Genomic DNA, 18,747 nt, shown 5'->3' with positions numbered 1-18,747 from the left:
TGGCGTCAAAGTTTGATTACACGCCATCAAAACACGGGCTTCTGTATCTCAGACATATTTGGTTCAATCAAGTCCAAACTAGACCTGTAAGACAAGAGTCGCGACCTGATGACATCTACACAGAAATCATGACTTAAAATCACAGCGCCACCTGCTGGCTACAGGAAGTGCAGCGTTTTCCTTGCCGCAGAGCGCAAAACCCATGCAACACGGAGTTGAGCGCTTGGTCATCGAACGCTCTCTCTTCACAGACTAGACGTAACAGACTAGAAATCGCCCGTGTGCTCGGGCCCGTTAGTGCTACAACGTAGCCCTAGTTATTATTATTATCATTATTATTATTAGTATTGTTGTTGTTGTTGTTGTCGTCGTCATTATCAATGTCATTATTATTATTGTTCTGGTTGTTGAGTTGTCTGTAGGTGGCGCCGTTGAGCTATTTTGCCACACGCATTTCAAATTACTCCAGAATACAATAACTTTTTGGGGTTTTGAATTTCCTGCAAACTTTGGTCAGAATCTGAGCGTCTAGGCCTGAAAAAGCCCAAAAAGGGAAATAGAAATTGGAAATACAATCGGGTGCTCGGGCCCTGATCATAATATCTTTCCTTTCAAGGACACGCTACATATGTCCGTGACCACGTGTTTGAGGTTATAAACATGTTCCACCTCTCATGAGAGCAGAGGATCCATGTGATGGGGGGGGGGGGGGGGGGCTCAGAGAAAAGGCCTCTGTTCAGTCACTAACACTGACGCCATGTGCAACCCGCCCTGCTGAGTAAACACACATTAACTGTTGGTCTCACCTGAGCCACAGACTCACTGAGTCAGTGTCTGGAACGTGTGGAAATAAACAGTCACTGTGTGCTTGTGTTTACATTTCAGTTCTTTATGTTTTCCAGTATGAACATGGAAAAGTTTCAGGGATTTCCTCTAAAACAGCTGCTGTTGTTTTATGAAACTTGAGTCAGTTTGACAGTGAGACTCATTCATGTCTGTGGGCGTGGCCTCATGGCAGAGAAATGACATACATCAGATTTACATGAGATTAAGAAAGAAATGCAGAGTATCAGCAGATTCCTCCTTGAATCAGTGACAGCTCGTCGATGTGCAGCTCCTCCTGAAGCTCCTCCTGAAGCTCCTCCTGAAGCTCCTCCTGAAGCTCCTCCTGAAGCTGCTCCTGAAGCTCCTCCTGAAGCTCCTCCTGAAGCTCCTCCTGAAGCTCCTCCTGAAGCTCCTCCTGAAGCTCCTCCTGAAGCTCCTCCTGAAGCTGCTCCTGAAGCTCCTCCTGAAGCTCCTCCTGAAGCTCCTCTCAGCAGTGGAGTGCAGTTTGAAGGAGGCACAGCCTCCACGTACACAACAACCACACAAAACAAGTGCACACAGGAAAGCAGTTCACACTGTGTGTTACAGCGACGTCATTTCCTCTGAGGTACAGAAGTAAAACAGATAGAACAGGTTCATTGTTCCACAGACACTGTGCACTGCACAGACACTAAACATAGACAACACAAGACTCAAACCACAAACTGTGGCTACACTTTAAATCTAATAAATCTGCATTATGGATCTGCCCGACCCCCCCCCCCCCCCTCGATCTCACCGAGTGGAACCAATAAATACAATCTGTTTAAATCACCTCCATTACTAAATACACAAACACAGAGGTTTGTGTGGTTTCTCTTTGTTTGAATATCACCAGTTATGTTCTTTTCCTGTTTCCACTCAAGTTGGGATAAATAATAAAATCTTAATTCATATTTCTGAAAAATATATATACTATAATATAACTAGTTATAGTTTGAGATACTTAAATCTAAAATGCAGGTTGTGCAGAACGTGTCCGTGTGTTTCCTGAGCTGCAGGACAGCGAGCTGCTTTTTGAAGGACACAGAATGAGGACAGATGTCCTGAGTGTGAAAACCAGCAGAGACGATACAGAGAATAAACTGTGGAAAGTCTCTCATCTGTTCAAACAGGAAACAAACAAACATCGTGAAGCAGATCTACACCAACAGGAATCTGTGTGATACAGATCTACAGCTCATATAACACTAAGGATTTCCACAAACACAAATATATTACAACACACTCCATGAAAATATAATCAAAACAATAAAATTATGTATCTAGTGAAATATATTATCAAGGGATTGAACAGCACCATCCAGAAATGCTACTCTTCAAATCCTCTTCACTGAAATGTTCTTCTACTCCGATGGTTTCTTCTCCTTCTCTCCTCAGTGGAGTTCGGCTGCTGGACTCCTGCTCCTCCGCTGGGTTCTTCTTCTGGCTTTCACTGCGGCGAGGGAGGAGAAGGTTGAGTGACAGGAACCAAACAGGAGTTCTGATGTAGATCTGATAAATGTAGAGCGACTCACCGTCAGTACATTGCACCTGAGGCTCCTCCCACCGTCCGTCTGCCTTACAGTGCACCACCGGTAGGTGGCGCTGTGCAAACCCTGCGTCGCATCGATACCGGATGATGGAGTTCACAGGATACTCCTCCTTCCTGTTTCCAAACATGTGGGCGTGGTCCACCTCCGGGGGGGCGCCACAAGACACTGAGGACCAGAGGACACGGGGGGAACCATGTGTCAACCATTCATGTGCTCATTCATACCTGTGGTCAGAGTCGCCAGTCAACCTGACCCCAGGACCCCAAGACCCCAAAGACCACTAGACCCCAAAGACCCCAGGACCCCAAGAACCCAAGAACCCAAGACCCCAAGACCCCAAAGACCCCAAGACCCCAAAGACCACAAGACCCCAAAGACCCCAAAGGCTCCAAGACCACAAGACGCAAAAGGCTCCAAGACCACAAGACCCAAAAGACCACAAGACCCCAAAGACCCCAAGACCCCAAGACCTCAAGACCCCAAGACCCCAAAGACCCCAGGACCCCAAGACACCAAAGACCCCAAGAACCCAAGAACCCAAGACCCCAAGACCCCAAAGACCCCAAAGGCTCCAAGACCACAAGACCCCAAAGGCTCCAAGACCACAAGACCACAAGACCCCAAAGACCACAAGACCCCAAAGACCCCAAGACCCCAAGACCTCAAGACCCCAAGACCCCAAGGCCCCAAGACCCAAAGGCCCCAAGACCCCAAAGACCCCAAGACCCCAAGACCCCAAGACCTCAAAGACCCCAAAGACCCCAGGACCCCAAGACACCAAAGACCCCAAGAACCCAAGAACCCAAGACCCCAAGACCCCAAAGACCCCAAAGGCTCCAAGACCACAAGACCCCAAAGGCTCCAAGACCACAAGACCCCAAAGACCACAAGACCCCAAAGACCCCAAGACCCCAAGACCTCAAGACCCCAAGACCCCAAGGCCCCAAGACCCCAAAGACCCCAAGACCTCAAGACCTCAAGACACCAGGACCATAAGACCCTTCTTGATTAGCAGCTTGAAACAAGGACTTCTCTGTGGGTGGAGACCAAACCAGAGTGAAGTCCATCAGGAGGAGAACCCTGATCTTTCAGTAGCTCCCTGATCAACAGTAATAATAAGCAGAAGGTTACCTGGACCCTTCTTGCAGGTGAACGGCAGGTGGTAGTTGCACGGCACGTCGTTCCACTGGCCGCTCTCGTGCCAGATCATCACCACGCAGTCTTCTCCGGAGTTGTAGTAATTATCCGGCTGGTTCGGCCTCCAGTTCTCAAATTGCTGTAGAGAATCACACACACACACAAACACACACATTTGAAATCTGTGCAGCAGAATTCGTGGAAGTGAAAACATGAGATGGATTTAAGCGTCCACAGTGTGTTGGCTCCTCCCAGTTTGAGCGTGAAGCCTCAGGAGCTGAGCGACCACACGAGGTTCATCAGGACTCACCAGAGGAGAAGCGTCTGTCCAGCGGAAGTCCTTCTCCACCGTCTTGTCATTCAGGCCGATCCACTGATAGTCCTGAGCGTTTGCTGCAAAGACACGTGGACTTTCATCAGGACTTGTTCTACTTCCTGTCTCTGGCATCAGTCTGAACTCATTCTGAACTCACAGTTGACAAAGTCCTGCTCCTCTGGCGTGATGACGCTGACCAGGTGGGCGTTCCGGTCCCGGCAGCGCTGCTCGGCGTCCAGCCACGTCTCTCTGTCAGACAGGTGCAGGTAACAGTTCCCCTGGAACTTCGTCCAGCCGTCCTCACACTGCTGCTCATCTGCAGCCGCAGCGAGGAGGGAACAGCGGGACACAGGTTCATGTTCTGATTCAGAGCTCTGAGACCCAGACCAGGACTTTCACATGATTCCTCATCCACATGAACACATGGGTTTTAAACTGAAGCTGTTTCTGAGAAGAGGTTCTTCCTCTCACTGTGGTTTTAGTGTTCAGGCCTCGACACAGAGTTTGAGATGCTTCACAGCCCAGGAAGTGTTTCAGTTTCACACACACACACGTCTTACCCACTGCACGGCCCCGTCCGGCATCATGAGGAATAAAACAAACACCCCCCACAGAATGGAAAGTCACATACAATACTCCCCTTCAGCTCCGTGCACAGCAGGAATCTAATTATGCATTTGTAAAATGTTCCTTTGGTGAAACATTCAAAGGCTTCATTCACTCTCCTGCTGTACTCTGATGGTTTGATGTCAAAGGACCAGTTTACCCAAATGACACAAAGACATATTTATCCACTTCCATTCCCCAAAGAATATTTAGTCCCACAGACAATTTTGGCTTCATTTGCTCTTTCAGAGACTTCGGGTACAGCCCAGATTCAGTATACTGCAGGTATCCAGAAATAATCTGGTGTGATGTTTATTCACGGTGGAACTTCAACCTTCACGTGTGTAAAAAGATTCTAATCTCAAGGATTTAGCAAAGTCACCTGCACTGAACTCCATTATCCCCTGGAACTCTGAAATATGTGTTTGTGTGATTTGGGTCGACCTTTAGTTACTTCACTGTGGTCCAGTGGTAGAACGGATCGCCACAGTTACACCTGGTACGTCTGCATGATTCCTCACGAGTCACCGTGATGCTACCTGACGTTTAGCATCTGTTGTTTCAGGCCGTTGTTAGTAAGGATTAGTTAGTAAGGATTAGTTAGTAAGGATTAGCTGAAGCTGCTCTCGTACCCACGTCACAGCGTTTCCCTCCGTAGCTCGGCAGGCACAAGCACGAGTACGAGTCTGAACCCGACACACACGTGGCTCCGTTGGCACAGGGGTCGGAGTCACACAGGTCTACCTCTGGAGGAGGAGAGGAGAGGAGGATGAGAGGAGGAGGAGAGGAAGAGAGGAGGAGGAGAGGAAGAGAGGAGGAGAGGAGGAGGAGAGGAGGAGGAGAGGAGGAGGATGAACCCAACACACACGTGGCTCCGTTGGCACAGGGGTCGGAATCACACAGGTCTACCTCTGGAGGAGGAGAGGAGAGGAGGATGAGAGGAGGAGAGGAGGAGAGGAGGAGAGGAGGAGAGGAGGAGAGGAGAGGAGGAGGAGAGGAGGAGGAGGAGAGGAGGAGAGGAACCCGACACACACGTGGCTCCGTTGGCACAGGGGTCGGAGTCACACAGGTCTACCTCTGGAGGAGGAGAGGAGAGGAGGATGAGAGGAGGAGAGGAGGAGAGGAGGAGAGGAGGAGGAGAGGAGAGGAGGAGGAGAGGAGGAGGAGGATGAACCCGACACACACGTGGCTCCGTTGGCACAGGGGTCGGAGTCACACAGGTCTACCTCTGGAGGAGGAGAGGAGAGGAGGATGAGAGGAGGAGAGGAGGAGAGGAGGAGAGGAGGAGGAGAGGAGAGGAGGAGGAGAGGAGGAGGAGGATGAACCCGACACACACGTGGCTCCGTTGGCACAGGGGTCGGAGTCACACAGGTCTACCTCTGGAGGAGGAGAGGAGAGGAGGATGAGAGGAGGAGAGGAGGAGAGGAGGAGAGGAGGAGAGGAGGAGAGGAGGAGAGGAGGAGAGGAGGAGGATGAACCCAACACACACGTGGCTCCGTTGGCACAGGGGTCGGAGTCACACAGGTCTACCTCTGGAGGAGGAGAGGAGAGGAGGATGAGAGGAGGAGAGGAGGAGAGGAGGAGAGGAGGAGAGGAGGAGAGGAGGAGAGGAGGAGAGGAGGAGGATGAACCCAACACACACGTGGCTCCGTTGGCACAGGGGTCGGAGTCACACAGGTCTACCTCTGGAGGAGGAGAGGAGGAGAGGATGAGAGGAGGAGGAGAGGAAGAGAGGAGGAGAGGAAGAGAGGAGGAGAGGAGGAGAGGAGGAAGAGAGGAGGAGAGGAGGAGGAGAGGAGGAGTCTGAACCCGACACACACGTGGCTCCGTTGGCACAGGGGTCGGAGTCACACAGGTCTACCTCTGGAGGAGGAGAGGAGGAGAGGATGAGAGGAGGAGAGGAGGAGAGGAGGAGAGGAAGAGAGGAGGAGAGGAGGAGGAGAGGAGGAGGAGAGGAGGAGAGGAGGAGTCTGAACCCGACACACACGTGGCTCCGTTGGCACAGGGGTCGGAGTCACACAGGTCTACCTCTGGAGGAGGAGAGGAGGATGAGAGGAGGAGAGGAGGAGAGGAGGAGAGGAAGAGAGGAAGAGAGGAGGAGGAGGAGAGGAAGAGAGGAGGAGAGGAGGAGGATGAACCCAACACACACTTGGCTCCGTTGGCACAGGGGTCGGAGTCACACAGGTCTACCTCTGGAGGAGGAGAGGAGAGGAGGATGAGAGGAGGAGGAGAGGAGAGGAGGAGAGGAGGAGAGGAGGAGAGGAGGAGAGGAGGAGAGGAGGAGAGGAGGAGAGGATGAATGGGGGAGGAGAGGAGGAGGAGAGGAGGATGAGAGGAGGAGGAGAGGAAGAGAGGAGGAGAGGAAGAGAGGAGGAGAGGAGGAGAGGAGAGAGGAAGAGAGGAAGAGAGGAGGAGAGGAAGAGAGGAAGAGAGGAGGAGAGGAGGAGGAGAGGAGGAGAGGAGGAGAGAAGAGGAGGAGGAGGAGAGGAGGAGAGGAGGAGAGGAGGAGAGGAGGAGAGGAGGAGGAGAGGAAGAGAGGAGGAGAGGAAGAGAGGAAGAGAGGAGGAGAGGAAGAGAGGAAGAGAGGAGGAGAGGAGGAGGAGAGGAGGAGAGGAGGAGAGAAGAGGAGGAGGAGGAGAGGAGGAGAGGAGGAGAGGAGGAGAGGAGGAGAGGAGGAGAGGAGGAGAGGAGGAGAGGAGGAGGAGAGGAAGAGAGGAGGAGAGGAGGAGGAGAGGAGGAGAGGAGGAGGAGAGGAGGAGGAGAGGAGGAGGAGAGGAAGAGAGGAGGAGAGGAGGATGAGAGGAGGATGAGAGGAGGAGAGGAGGAGAGGAGGAGAGGAGGAGAGGAGGAGAGGAGGAGAGGAAGAGAGGAGGAGAGGAGGAGAGGAGGAGAGGATGAGAGGAGGAGAGGAGGAGGATGAACCCAACACACACGTGGCTCCGTTGGCACAGGGGTCGGAGTCACACAGGTCTACCTCTGGAGGAGGAGAGGAGAGGAGGATGAGAGGAGGAGAGGAGGACAGGAGGAGGAGAGGAGGAGAGGAGGAGAGGAGGAGAGGAGGAGAGGAGGAGGAGAGGAGGAGGAGGATGAACCCGACACACACGTGGCTCCGTTGGCACAGGGGTCGGAGTCACACAGGTCTACCTCTGGAGGAGGAGAGGAGGAGAGGATGAGAGGAGGAGAGGAGGAGAGGAGGAGGAGAGGAGGAGAGGAGGAGAGGAGGAGAGGAGGAGGAGAGGAGGAGAGGAGGAGGAGAGGAGGAGGAGGATGAACCCGACACACACGTGGCTCCGTTGGCACAGGGGTCGGAGTCACACAGGTCTACCTCTGGAGGAGGAGAGGAGAGGAGGATGAGAGGAGGAGAGGAGGAGAGGAGAGGAGGAGAGGAGGAGAGGAGGAGGAGGAGAGGAAGAGAGGAAGAGAGGAGGAGAGGATGAGGAGAGGAGGAGAGGAGGAGAGGAGGAGGAGAGGAGGAGGATGAGAGGAGGAGAGGAGGAGAGGAGGAGAGGATGAGAGGAGGAGGAGGAGAGGAAGAGAGGAGGAGAGGAGGAGAGAAGAGGAGGAGGAGGAGAGGAGGAGAGGAGGAGAGGAGGAGAGGAGGAGAGGAGGAGGAGAGGAAGAGAGGAGGAGAGGAGGAGAGAAGAGGAGGAGGAGGAGAGGATGAGGGGAGGAGAGGAGGAGAGGAGGAGAGGAGGAGAGGAGGAGAGGAGGAGAGGAGGAGGAGAGGAAGAGAGGATGAGAGGAGGAGAGGAGGAGAAGAGGAGAGGATGAGAGGAGGAGGAGAGGAAGAGAGGAGGAGAGGAGGAAAGAAGAGGAGGAGGAGGAGAGGAGGAGAGGAAGAGAGGAGGAGAGGAGGAGAGAAGAGGAGGAGGAGGAGAGGATGAGGGGAGGAGAGGAGGAGAGGAGGAGAGGAGGAGAGGAGGAGGAGAGGAAGAGAGGAGGAGGAGAGATGGAGGAGAGGAAGAGAGGAGGAGAGGAGGAGGAGAGGAGGAGAGGAAGAGAGGAGGAGAGGAGGGGAGGAGGAGGATGAACCCGACACACACGTGGCTCCGTTGGCACAGGGGTCGGAGTCACACAGGTCTACCTCTGGAGGAGGAGAGGAGAGGAGGATGAGAGGAGGATGAGAGGAGGAGAGGAGGAGAGGATGAGAGGAAGAGAGGAGGAGAGGAGGAGAGGAGGAGAGGAGGAGGAGAGGAGGAGAGGAGAGGAGGAGGAGAGGAGGAGAGGAGGAGAGGATGAGAGGAGGAGAGGAGGAGAGGAGGAGGAGAGGAGGAGAGGATGAGAGGAGAGAGGAGAGGAGGAGGAGAGGAGAGGAGGAGGAGAGGAGGAGAGGATGAGAGGAGAGAGGAGAGGAGGAGAGGAGGAGGAGAGGAGGAGAGGAGGAGAGGAGGAGAGGAGGAGAGGAGAGAGGAGAGAGGAGAGGAGGAGAGGAGGAGGAGAGGAGAGGAGGAGGAGAGGAGGAGAGGAGGAGAGGAGGAGAGGAGGAGAGGAGGAGAGGAGAGAGGAGAGAGGAGAGGAGGAGAGGAGGAGGAGAGGAGAGGAGGAGGAGAGGAGGAGAGGAGGAGAGGAGGAGGAGAGGAGAGGATGTGTGTTATCTGCACACATGATGCAGAACACACACATGATGCAGAACACACACATGATGCAGAACACACACATGATGCAGAACACACACATGATGCAGAACACACACATGATGCAGAACACACACATGATGCAGATCACACACATGATGCAGAACACACACATGATGCAGATCACACACATGATGCAGAACACACACATGATGCAGAACTGACACATGATGCAGAACACACACATGATGCAGATCACACACATGATGCAGAACACACACATGATGCAGAACACACATGATGCAGAACACACACATGATGCAGATCACACACATGATGCAGAACACACACATGATGCAGAACACACACATGATGCAGAACACACACATGATGCAGAACACACATGATGCAGATCACACACATGATGCAGAACACACACATGATGCAGAACACACACATGTATGATGCCAGAGAACACACATGATGCAGATCACACACATGTATGATGCCAGAGAACACACATGATGCAGAACACACACATGATGCAGAACACACACATGATGCAGAACACACACATGATGCAGATCACACACATGATGCAGAACACACATGATGCAGAACACACACATGATGCAGAACACACACATGATGCAGAACACACACATGATGCAGAGAACACACATGATGCAGAACACACACATGATGCAGAACACACACATGATGCAGATCACACACATGATGCAGATCACACACATGATGCAGAACACACACATGATGCAGATCACACACATGATGCAGATCACACACATGATGCAGAACACACACATGTATGATGCCAGACAACACACATGAGGTTTGTCATGCAGGCAGCAGGTTGGAAGCGATTTCCTGGCACAGCAAACCAAAAACAACATATATGACTGAAGAACGTAACACGTGACACGCAGGCTGCACAACCTCATAGAGCTGATACATGTCTGACAAACAGTCAACACACAAACCCACAAACACACAAAGACACGATGAAGAACTCCAACACGGAACGTGAAGTCAGATGCAAACACATCGGGACAGAACAGCAGGAGACAAGACAGAGTTTAGATTCAGAAAATAACATCACAGTTAATGTTCATCTGAAAAAGAACCACAACATTAAAACATGCAACATATGCAAATTAAAGAAGTTCAGGGACATAAGTCAAAGAGACTCACGGTGGCAGAGAGCAGCTCCGCCCTCCACCGAGCAGCCAGCGTCACCGCAGGGGTTCGGATCACACGGGTCAACGTCACCTGACAAACAGGTAAAGAACCATAAACACACAGGAACTCAGTCTTATGATCTATGGCACAAGTACTGCTCCAGTATCAAGGTTCAAAATAAAACAGGTCATAGTACAGTACAAGCACGACACAAATATAAACTTAAAGACTAAAGAATAAAGTATGTTGGCCTACCTTCCACTGTGGCTGTTTTTCCCACAATGCCCTGTGTCTCTGCGGTGGGAGGAGCAGCTAGTCCTGCGGGGGCGAGGCCAGGACCACGGGTCACGTGAACTTCATCGTGAGTCTGAGATACATCAGCTTCCTCTGGTCCTGTTGTGCTCTCTGTTAACCTCCATCCCGAGGTCGAGGGCAGCAGCGCCTGGGGAAGATCTCCAGAGGAAAGTCCTGAAGAAAGTCCAGAGGAAAGTCCAGAGGAAAGTCCAGAGGAAAGTCCAGAGGAAAGTCCAGAGGAGATGCTGCTGCCTGAGGACGTATCGTCGCCGCTGCTGCTCCAGCTTCCTTCTCCACTGTACACTGCAGACCCCTGTCCCAGCTCCAGAGACAGAGCATCTCCAGATGCTTCTGTCAGGAAATCTCCAGACACAAATGTGACACTGCCTTCTCCGCTGGTAGAGGACTTCGATCCAGACCATCCTGATGCAGACATTCCTGATGCAGACATTCCTGAAGTGAACCCAGAGATGAAACTTGAGCTACCAAACCCAGACAAGTGTCCACCACTTCCTTGTCCAGAGCTGTAGAGTAAAGACCCAGAGGCTTCCTGCTCTCCAGAGGATGACACTGACAGCTCAGTGAACCCTGACCCCACCAAGGTCACGCCTGAGAAGAACCATGAGTCACTTCCTGAAGAAGAGCCGCTGTGATCGCCACTGAGAATCCCAGAACCTGAAATGTCTCCAGATCCACTGAACACCAGCCGGTCTCCACCAAGTTCATGCTCCTTGTTGGTAATCGGAGAGGACACATCAATCAATTCACCATCAATCAGTGAGATTTGAGCGTCTCCACTTCCTGAAAGCTCTCCTGAGTGTCCACTTCCAGAGGAAAATCCTGATGGGAAACCGCTGAACCCAGAAAAGTCCTGACTGGTGATGAAACCGGATGGCATGCCAGAGAATTGTTCACTTTCCCCAGAGCTTAACACAAATCCAGCACCAGATCCAGACAGGTCCCCGCTGCCACTGAGCACTCCAGAGCCCACTTCAGATGAAGGGAACATCAGGATTCCTGTGCTTCCCTCTCCAGCTTCTTGGAATCCTCCTGAAACTGAGCCCTCTCCAGAGCCCAAACTGTCAAATCCTGAGAAAACCACAGCGATCCCAGATTCTCCTCCACTAAGACCTGATCCAGAAGCATCTGCACTACCAAGACCAGACACTCCACTGGGCAGCTCTGCACTCCCGCTACCAGCCAGATCTCCAGAGACAACCTGGTTTCCAGAACCAGAGAGGTCTCCAGAACCAGAGAGGTCTCCAGAGCCAACCGGATTTCCAGAACCAGAGAGGTCTCCTGAACCAGAGAGATCTCCAGAGGTAACCTGGTCTCCAGAACCAGAGAGATCTCCAGAGGTAACCTGGTTTCCAGAACCAGAGAGGTCTCCAGAACCAGAGGGATCTTTAGAGGTAACCTGGTCTCCAGAACCAGAGAGGTCTCCAGAACCAGAGGGATCTTTAGAGGTAACCTGGTCTCCAGAACCAGAGAGGTCTCCAGAACCAGAGAGATCTCCAGAGGTAACCTGGTTTCCAGAACCAGAGAGGTCTCCAGAACCAGAGGGATCTTTAGAGGTAACCTGGTCTCCAGAACCAGAGAGGTCTCCAGAACCAGAGAGATCTCCAGAGGTAACCTGGTTTCCAGAACCAGAGAGGTCTCCAGAGGTAACCTGGTCTCCAGAACCAGAGAGGTCTCCTGAGGGACCCCCAGAGGCACTACCGTCTGCGGAACCCGAACCAGAGCCTGATGACTCCACAGGGATTGGAGGGGCGATAGAGGGAACAGCTGAAAGCATAAAACAGAAAAGTGTGAGGAATGTGGTAAATAAAACATTGGAACAGATTTGTTCTAAGAATTTGTTCTTACCGGGCCTCAACAACTCAGTGATGGACGTCAGGTTCAGAAGCGCCTCCTGGATTTCTGTGATGTTCAGTCCAGTTTCATTTGCAATTAGTAGAAGATCAGCTGCAGGAATAAAGCAATGAAAGAAAAAGATGAAGGGATTCCTGAGACGACTGATGAGCATGAACAGTTCAGTGTTTACCTCTGAAACAGAACGCATCAAATCTGGCGTGTTCAGGGAAGTGAGTCTGGTCGGGGCCATCGTACACCGCGTGCACTCCAGGTTTCCCGGCTCCACACTGGGCTCGAGGCTTGTTGATGGGATACCGGACGCTCCGATCCAGCAGCCAGCCAGCACGGCACCTGTCCAGACCCGTCCTCCAGGCTGCGTAGAGCTCTCCTGGGGAGGCCAACACGGCGTTCTGCTCTCGACAGCTGGACGAAGCCTCATCGAAGGTGAAGCCCTCAGCAGATCCCACATGGAACACCTCACCTGAGCAGCAGCCGAGGAACAGATGATAGCGTCTGAACTTCGTAACAAGATAAAAAGTCAAAGCAAATCATCATCTTTCGTACCTTTGATCCCATCGACGTAGCAGTGAACATCATATCTCTCGTCTCCAGGCCTCAGACCGTACGACCGAACTCCGGGTTGATCCCCAAGATCTCCAGCGCACTTCTCTCGAGGGAAAACGATGGGATACCTGGAAAATAACAACATGTGATGAGCTGTCAAGTCTTTTTCAGCTCAGGAATCTCTGCACCTGCTCTGAAGATGTATTTCCCAGTCACCTCACAGTCTGGTCCAGTAACCATCCTGCATCACACTGGTGATATCCGGCCTCATACGCTGCCTGCAGCTGCTCTGCTGTGGCCATGGAGGCTCCGGCGCTCTGACAGGCCAGCTGAGCTTCCACGAAGGTCAACCGATAGCGACCGGAGGCAGAGCGGTAATGGAAGACCACGCCTGCACCCACCAACAAGAGGAAGGGTTGGGTTGTGGAGACGTTTCTAATGTCCAAATATTCATCACCAGTGAATCTCACTGGACTTTTACTCATTACATGCATCTGCAGCTCTATTACTGACCAGTAGGAGGCATCACGAAGCCTTTGCTGAGCTCTCTTCCGACGCCGGGCCGGGCGGTGACGGACTCGATCAGGTCGGTGAGCAGCTCGGTGACGTTGGGCGGCTGAGGCAGCGGCAGCTCTGTGGGACTTTCTGTGAAATCCACAGCGGTGGGTCGCTGAGTCTCCAGCTCTCCCAGTGCTTCGCTCTCTGTGGTCGTCCTTCTGAAGAACACCTCAGGGCGCTGCGTCACCGTGGTTACGCTCAGAACGCCACTGCCCTCCTCTGTGAGGCCGGAGCCTTCGTCATCAGGAGACTCTGAAGAGGATGGAGGAGAGAGAAGAGTGTGAGAACTCTAAAACTGTTCAACCTGCTCCCGTTGACCACGGGCTCCACGTCACCTTCTTAAAATCACCTGACATAGGGTTAGGGATGTGACGATGTGCACGTGACGATGTGCACGTGATGATGTGCACGTGATGATGTGCACGTGCCTTCACACGGACTCACCGGTGTAGCAGAAGCAGTCGTAGCGAGCTTCCGGACGGGGGAACCCTGTCTGGTTGGCGTGCAGCCACACGGTCCTCACTCCCAGCAGACCTCCTCCACACTGCGGCCGCCGGATGTTGATGGGGTATCGAACGCTCTGGTCCCGCAGCCAGCCGGCGTTACACACGTCCATCCCCCCCTGCCAGGCCAGGTGGAGCTGACCGGTGGTGGCCAGCTGAGCTCCCTGATTGGAGCAGGCCGCCTCAGCCTCAGAGAAGCTGAACTTCTCTGCTGCGGCCGTGTGGAACACTCTGCCTGCACCACAGAGAGCGTTCGTTAGAATGACCGGGTGAAGAATGAGAGGAGGAGCTGAGAGTGGAGTGGAGCACAGAACCTGTCATCTTCTCTGAGAAGCAGTACACGTCGTAGGTCTCGTTCAGGTCCCTCACTCCGTAGGTCCGGACCCCCGGCAGCCCCTCTTTGTCTCCGTAGCACTGCACACGTGGGTCGTGGATCGGGTACCTGAGGATCAATGATGTCATCATCACAAAAGTCAAAGCTTTTAAAAATTCTCCCTGTGATGGAACATTTGACTTCTCCACCTTTTCACTGGTCCTGTTGGTTTCTGTCTTAGTATGTAGAGACAGTTAGTTCTTTACTTTCTGCTGGAAACAGCTTTGGACTGAAAGACTCTCACTGGTGATGGAGTTTCTCTACTGTATAAACTGTACTGGAGCTTTGACATTAGACTGAATCTCAACTGGTGAATGTGGAGGAGGCTCCGAGCTCCGGCTGAACCAGGGCGAGCTGGCTGCCACAGAGAGAAACTGGCTGCCACAGAGAGAGACTGGCTGCCACAGAGAGAGACTGGCTGCCACAGAGAGAAACTGGCTGCCACAGAGAGAGACTGGCTGCCACAGAGAGAAACTGGCTGCCACAGAGAGAGACTGGCTGCCACAGAGAGGGACTGGCTGCCACAGAGAGAGACTGGCTGCCACAGAGAGAAACTGGCTGCCACAGAGAGAAACTGGCTGCCAAAGAGAGGGACTGGCTGCCACAGAGAGAGACTGGCTGCCACAGAGAGGGACTGGCTGCCACAGAGAGAGACTGGCTGCCACAGAGAGAAACTGGCTGCCACAGAGAGAGACTGCCTGCCACAGAGAGGGACTGGCTGCCACAGAGAGAAACTGGCTGCCACAGAGAGAGACTGCCTGCCACAGAGAGGGACTGGCTGCCACAGAGAGAGACTGGCTGCCACAGAGAGAGACTGGCTGCCATAGAGAGAGACTGGCTGCCACAGAGAGAGACTGGCTGCCACAGAGAGAGACTGGCTGCCACAGAGAGAAACTGGCTGCCACAGAGAGGGACTGGCTGCCACAGAGAGAGACTGGCTGCCACAGAGAGGGACTGGCTGCCACAGAGAGAGACTGGCTGCCACAGAGCACAAGCTGCTGCAGGTTCGAGTGGTTTTATGTTTGTTCCGTAATAGAGAAAGAACTGGTTTGTCTCTGGCTGCTGTGGAGACCCCGGTGGAATCGTCTATTACCACCATATAAGACAAAGACTTTCATGGAAAAAGACAGAAATCTGGTGTCACGTGATGCACTCAAAGATGCTAAGCTGTTGTCCCTGGTGCTTTCACAGTATTTGAGTGTAGTTTGTTGAGTGTTGTTGGTATTTGCAGAACAGAGGTCGCAGAGGTCACGGACTGACCTGACTGTGTGATCAGAGAGCCAGCCGGCGTCACATTGGTGGAAACCGCCATCGAACGCAGCTTGGAGCTGTTCAGGCGAGGCCACCACGGCGCTGTTCTGAGAGCACGCCGCCGCCGCCTGGTCAAAGGTCAGGCTGTAGCGCCCCCTGATGCCTCGGTAGTGGAACACGATGCCTGAGGACGTCAACCAGGACTTTGAAGGTTTGTTATCGGTCAGGAACACAACAAGAAACTAAGTTTGACCGATCATCCAAACTAACTTACTTTAAGAAACTGATTCGAAATATTTGATTTGATCTGATTTCAAGTTTAATACATTAAAACTACTATATTTTGTAGTATATTATTATTATTATTATTCACAGGGATGAATGTTATTTAATACATTTTTAAATTCCATAAATTCACTGGTATTCCCCACTCCACCCGGTAAACATCTGCTTCATTATAATATTTTTCTGCTTCATTATAATATTTTTCTGCTTCATTTTAATATTTTAAAATGTTATAGGTTATATGTTATATGTTATATGGTATGCCAATTTTTTTTTTAAATTTTTGTAAAGCCCGTCTACTGTGTAGATGCTGCCTGCCATGTCCCAAGAATTTCACATGCACCAATTTATGTCACAAAAATACAACAATTTGATAACATACATGATTTTTACCTGATTCCTGGGACTCGGAATATTTTGTATAAATAATATACCTGTAAATATATAAATAATATAAATCTCCCATTATTGGACCTTTGAGTTATGGTCATTTTAAATAATCATGTTTGTTAAGTGGAATATAGTCACTAATGAAGTGGAATCATGTGACCAGCCGTGTGGTCTCCTCACCTTGAACCTGCAGGTGGACGAGGTCGTGGTCGTCCTCCACGCCGAGCTGCACCTCACAGCGATACGCCCCCGAGTCACTGGCCCGCAGCTCGGAGATCTGGATGCTGGCGTCAGTTGGTGTTCGGGGATATTCCAGCAGATGAACTCTGTCCAGGTAACTGTCTGTGATACGCACCCGTCCCTCCAACGCCACCAGGATGGTCGTGACCTTTTCTTCAGTGACCAGGCTCCACTTGATGCGGTGGGAGAGCGGCGTGATGGTGGGAGCTCCTGGGTCTGGAACTGTGTGGTCCTGCAAACAGAAACCAGCTCATTCACCAGCGAGTCATGTCCAGGAGAAACACAGATGTGAGGATAATCAAAGGCAGTGATACACATCAGCAGAGTGTGTCCATGTGTTCACAGAGGAAAACAGCAGCTGATATCATAACACTTACAGTAAACGTCAAAGAGGCTTCACAGAGCCACAGAGTGAGCTGAGGATCATCTTCTGATGTATCACTGTCACATCTTTCTCATAATTAACGCACCTCAAAGTAACACGGCAGCACCAGTGATCCTCCCAGTAGAGGGCGCTGTGGCCCCTCCAGGGGAACGCTCACACTGAGAACATCCTCCGGGTCTGAGGAAACACCACGAAGAAGAAGAACACGTGACCAAATGTTCAAGGTTCAGTCCATAGATATATATAATAAATCCCTTCATCTTTTTCTTTCATTGATCTATTCTTGCAGCGGATCTTCTACTTATTGCAAATGAAACTGGACTGACACAAATTATTAAATTTTAGAAAATAACGTAAATATTCATAAGTATGCAGTGTCATATTTACATCTCTGACGTTTATAACAAACCAAACCGTTTAAAAATCGTTTGAAAATTTAGCAAGTTATGGTTATTTACCACTACCAATACAATGTTATGGGTGAGCGAGCTGCCTGTAGCAAGATGGCCGCCATGTGTGGACGTTCGTCTCCGTTGGCCGGCAACGCAGACGAGACATCTAGTCTTTATTATGCAAATCTATGGTTCAGTCATCACAGTCTGAGGTCCGAGCTCTTACCCATGATGCCTTGCTCCTCGTACGCGTGGTCAAATGTTCCTGAGACGACTCTCAGACACAAACACATTAAAACTGGCCACAGCTTCATATCGCACCTGAAAGATAAAACATCTGGAAATGACCAAACACTTTATGGAATATTCAGATTTCACACTTCACTGTAGTTATGATCAAAAAGGACACATTATATGACGTGGATGAATGAGGACATGACATTGAACTGGTTATAATTATTATAATTATATGACGATGAGGGGATGCGACATTTTGTGTTTCCAGCTTCTTCTGCTTTAAACATCATTTCAGAATAAAAGCCTCAGCCGGAGAAGCTGGTGTTTTGAAGGTGGAACATGGAGGGCGTTTCTCCAGCAGCTGGAGTTGGAGCTGCTCCACACTGAGCTCATTCAGCTGCTGTGGTGAGGGCCCCTCCCACAGACACTCAGGGGCCCCTCGGACCGGGGGGGGGGGGTGTTCCCCTGAAACAGGCTCTGTGTTCTCAACACTGCTCACATTCACCCTGTGTGACGCATGGTGGGAGGAGCCGGAGGTGACAGGGCTGCAGTCTGAGACACGTCCAGGTTTCAAGGATTCATAAATAGATCAATTATGATCCATGGAGGCTGGAACACATCAATAACCTGTTGCTGCCTTATTCGTATTTGTTTCCTGTTGTAGTTACAGTTTATGGATTTAATAACGCTACAGTTGTTCCTTAGTTATTACTATTTCAAACTATTTGGACTTTTTAACACTTTGTGCTTTAAAGAATGTTAATAAGGTCTTTCTGCCATTTTGTTTGTTTAAAATCAAGTAGAGGATTCAGCTTGTTTTCAGAAGTATATTATATTATATTGTATTGTATTGCATTGCATTGCATTGTATTATATTATATAATATTATATTATATCATATTACAGTATATTATATTATATTAGAATATTTACTATTTTACATTATATTATATCGTATTATAATGTATCATATTATATTATATCCTTGTTTTTCTCAACGCTTAATCTAATGTTTGTCATTTTACAATTCATAGAAGATTTGATTGTCCAGTAGATTAACACTTGTCTGCTTTCCTGTGACAACAACAAACTCAATCCCTTATTTTCACACAAAGAGTCTTTTAAATATCTTTTTTAAATTCATAACGATGAAGATAAATAAGGTGGAGGAGGAATCACAGAGCTTCAG

The 18,747-nt window shown here is 50.9% G+C and overlaps 1 protein-coding gene across 1 annotated transcript; it reads right to left on the bottom strand.

The window, feature by feature from the left end:
* Window positions 1–2,240: 2,240 nt before the first annotated feature.
* Window positions 2,241–17,635, bottom strand: LOC132998909 (aggrecan core protein-like). The gene is made up of 18 exons (XM_061068655.1): window positions 17,548–17,635; window positions 17,015–17,106; window positions 16,485–16,776; window positions 15,639–15,813; window positions 14,320–14,447; window positions 13,947–14,240; window positions 13,458–13,754; window positions 13,161–13,335; window positions 12,945–13,072; window positions 12,571–12,861; window positions 12,393–12,491; window positions 10,488–12,311; window positions 10,245–10,322; window positions 4,010–4,168; window positions 3,847–3,929; window positions 3,531–3,675; window positions 2,382–2,564; window positions 2,241–2,299 (listed from the first exon to the last, which is right to left on the bottom strand). Exons 1-18 carry the CDS (start codon window positions 17,633–17,635, stop codon window positions 2,241–2,243), a joined length of 4,590 nt encoding a protein of 1,529 aa, XP_060924638.1.
* Window positions 17,636–18,747: the final 1,112 nt, after the last annotated feature.

Source organism: Limanda limanda, chromosome 3 (genome assembly GCF_963576545.1).
Source record: "Limanda limanda chromosome 3, fLimLim1.1, whole genome shotgun sequence".
NCBI classification, from domain to species: domain Eukaryota; kingdom Metazoa; phylum Chordata; class Actinopteri; order Pleuronectiformes; family Pleuronectidae; genus Limanda; species Limanda limanda.
This window is presented reverse-complemented; position numbering and strand designations above follow the sequence as displayed.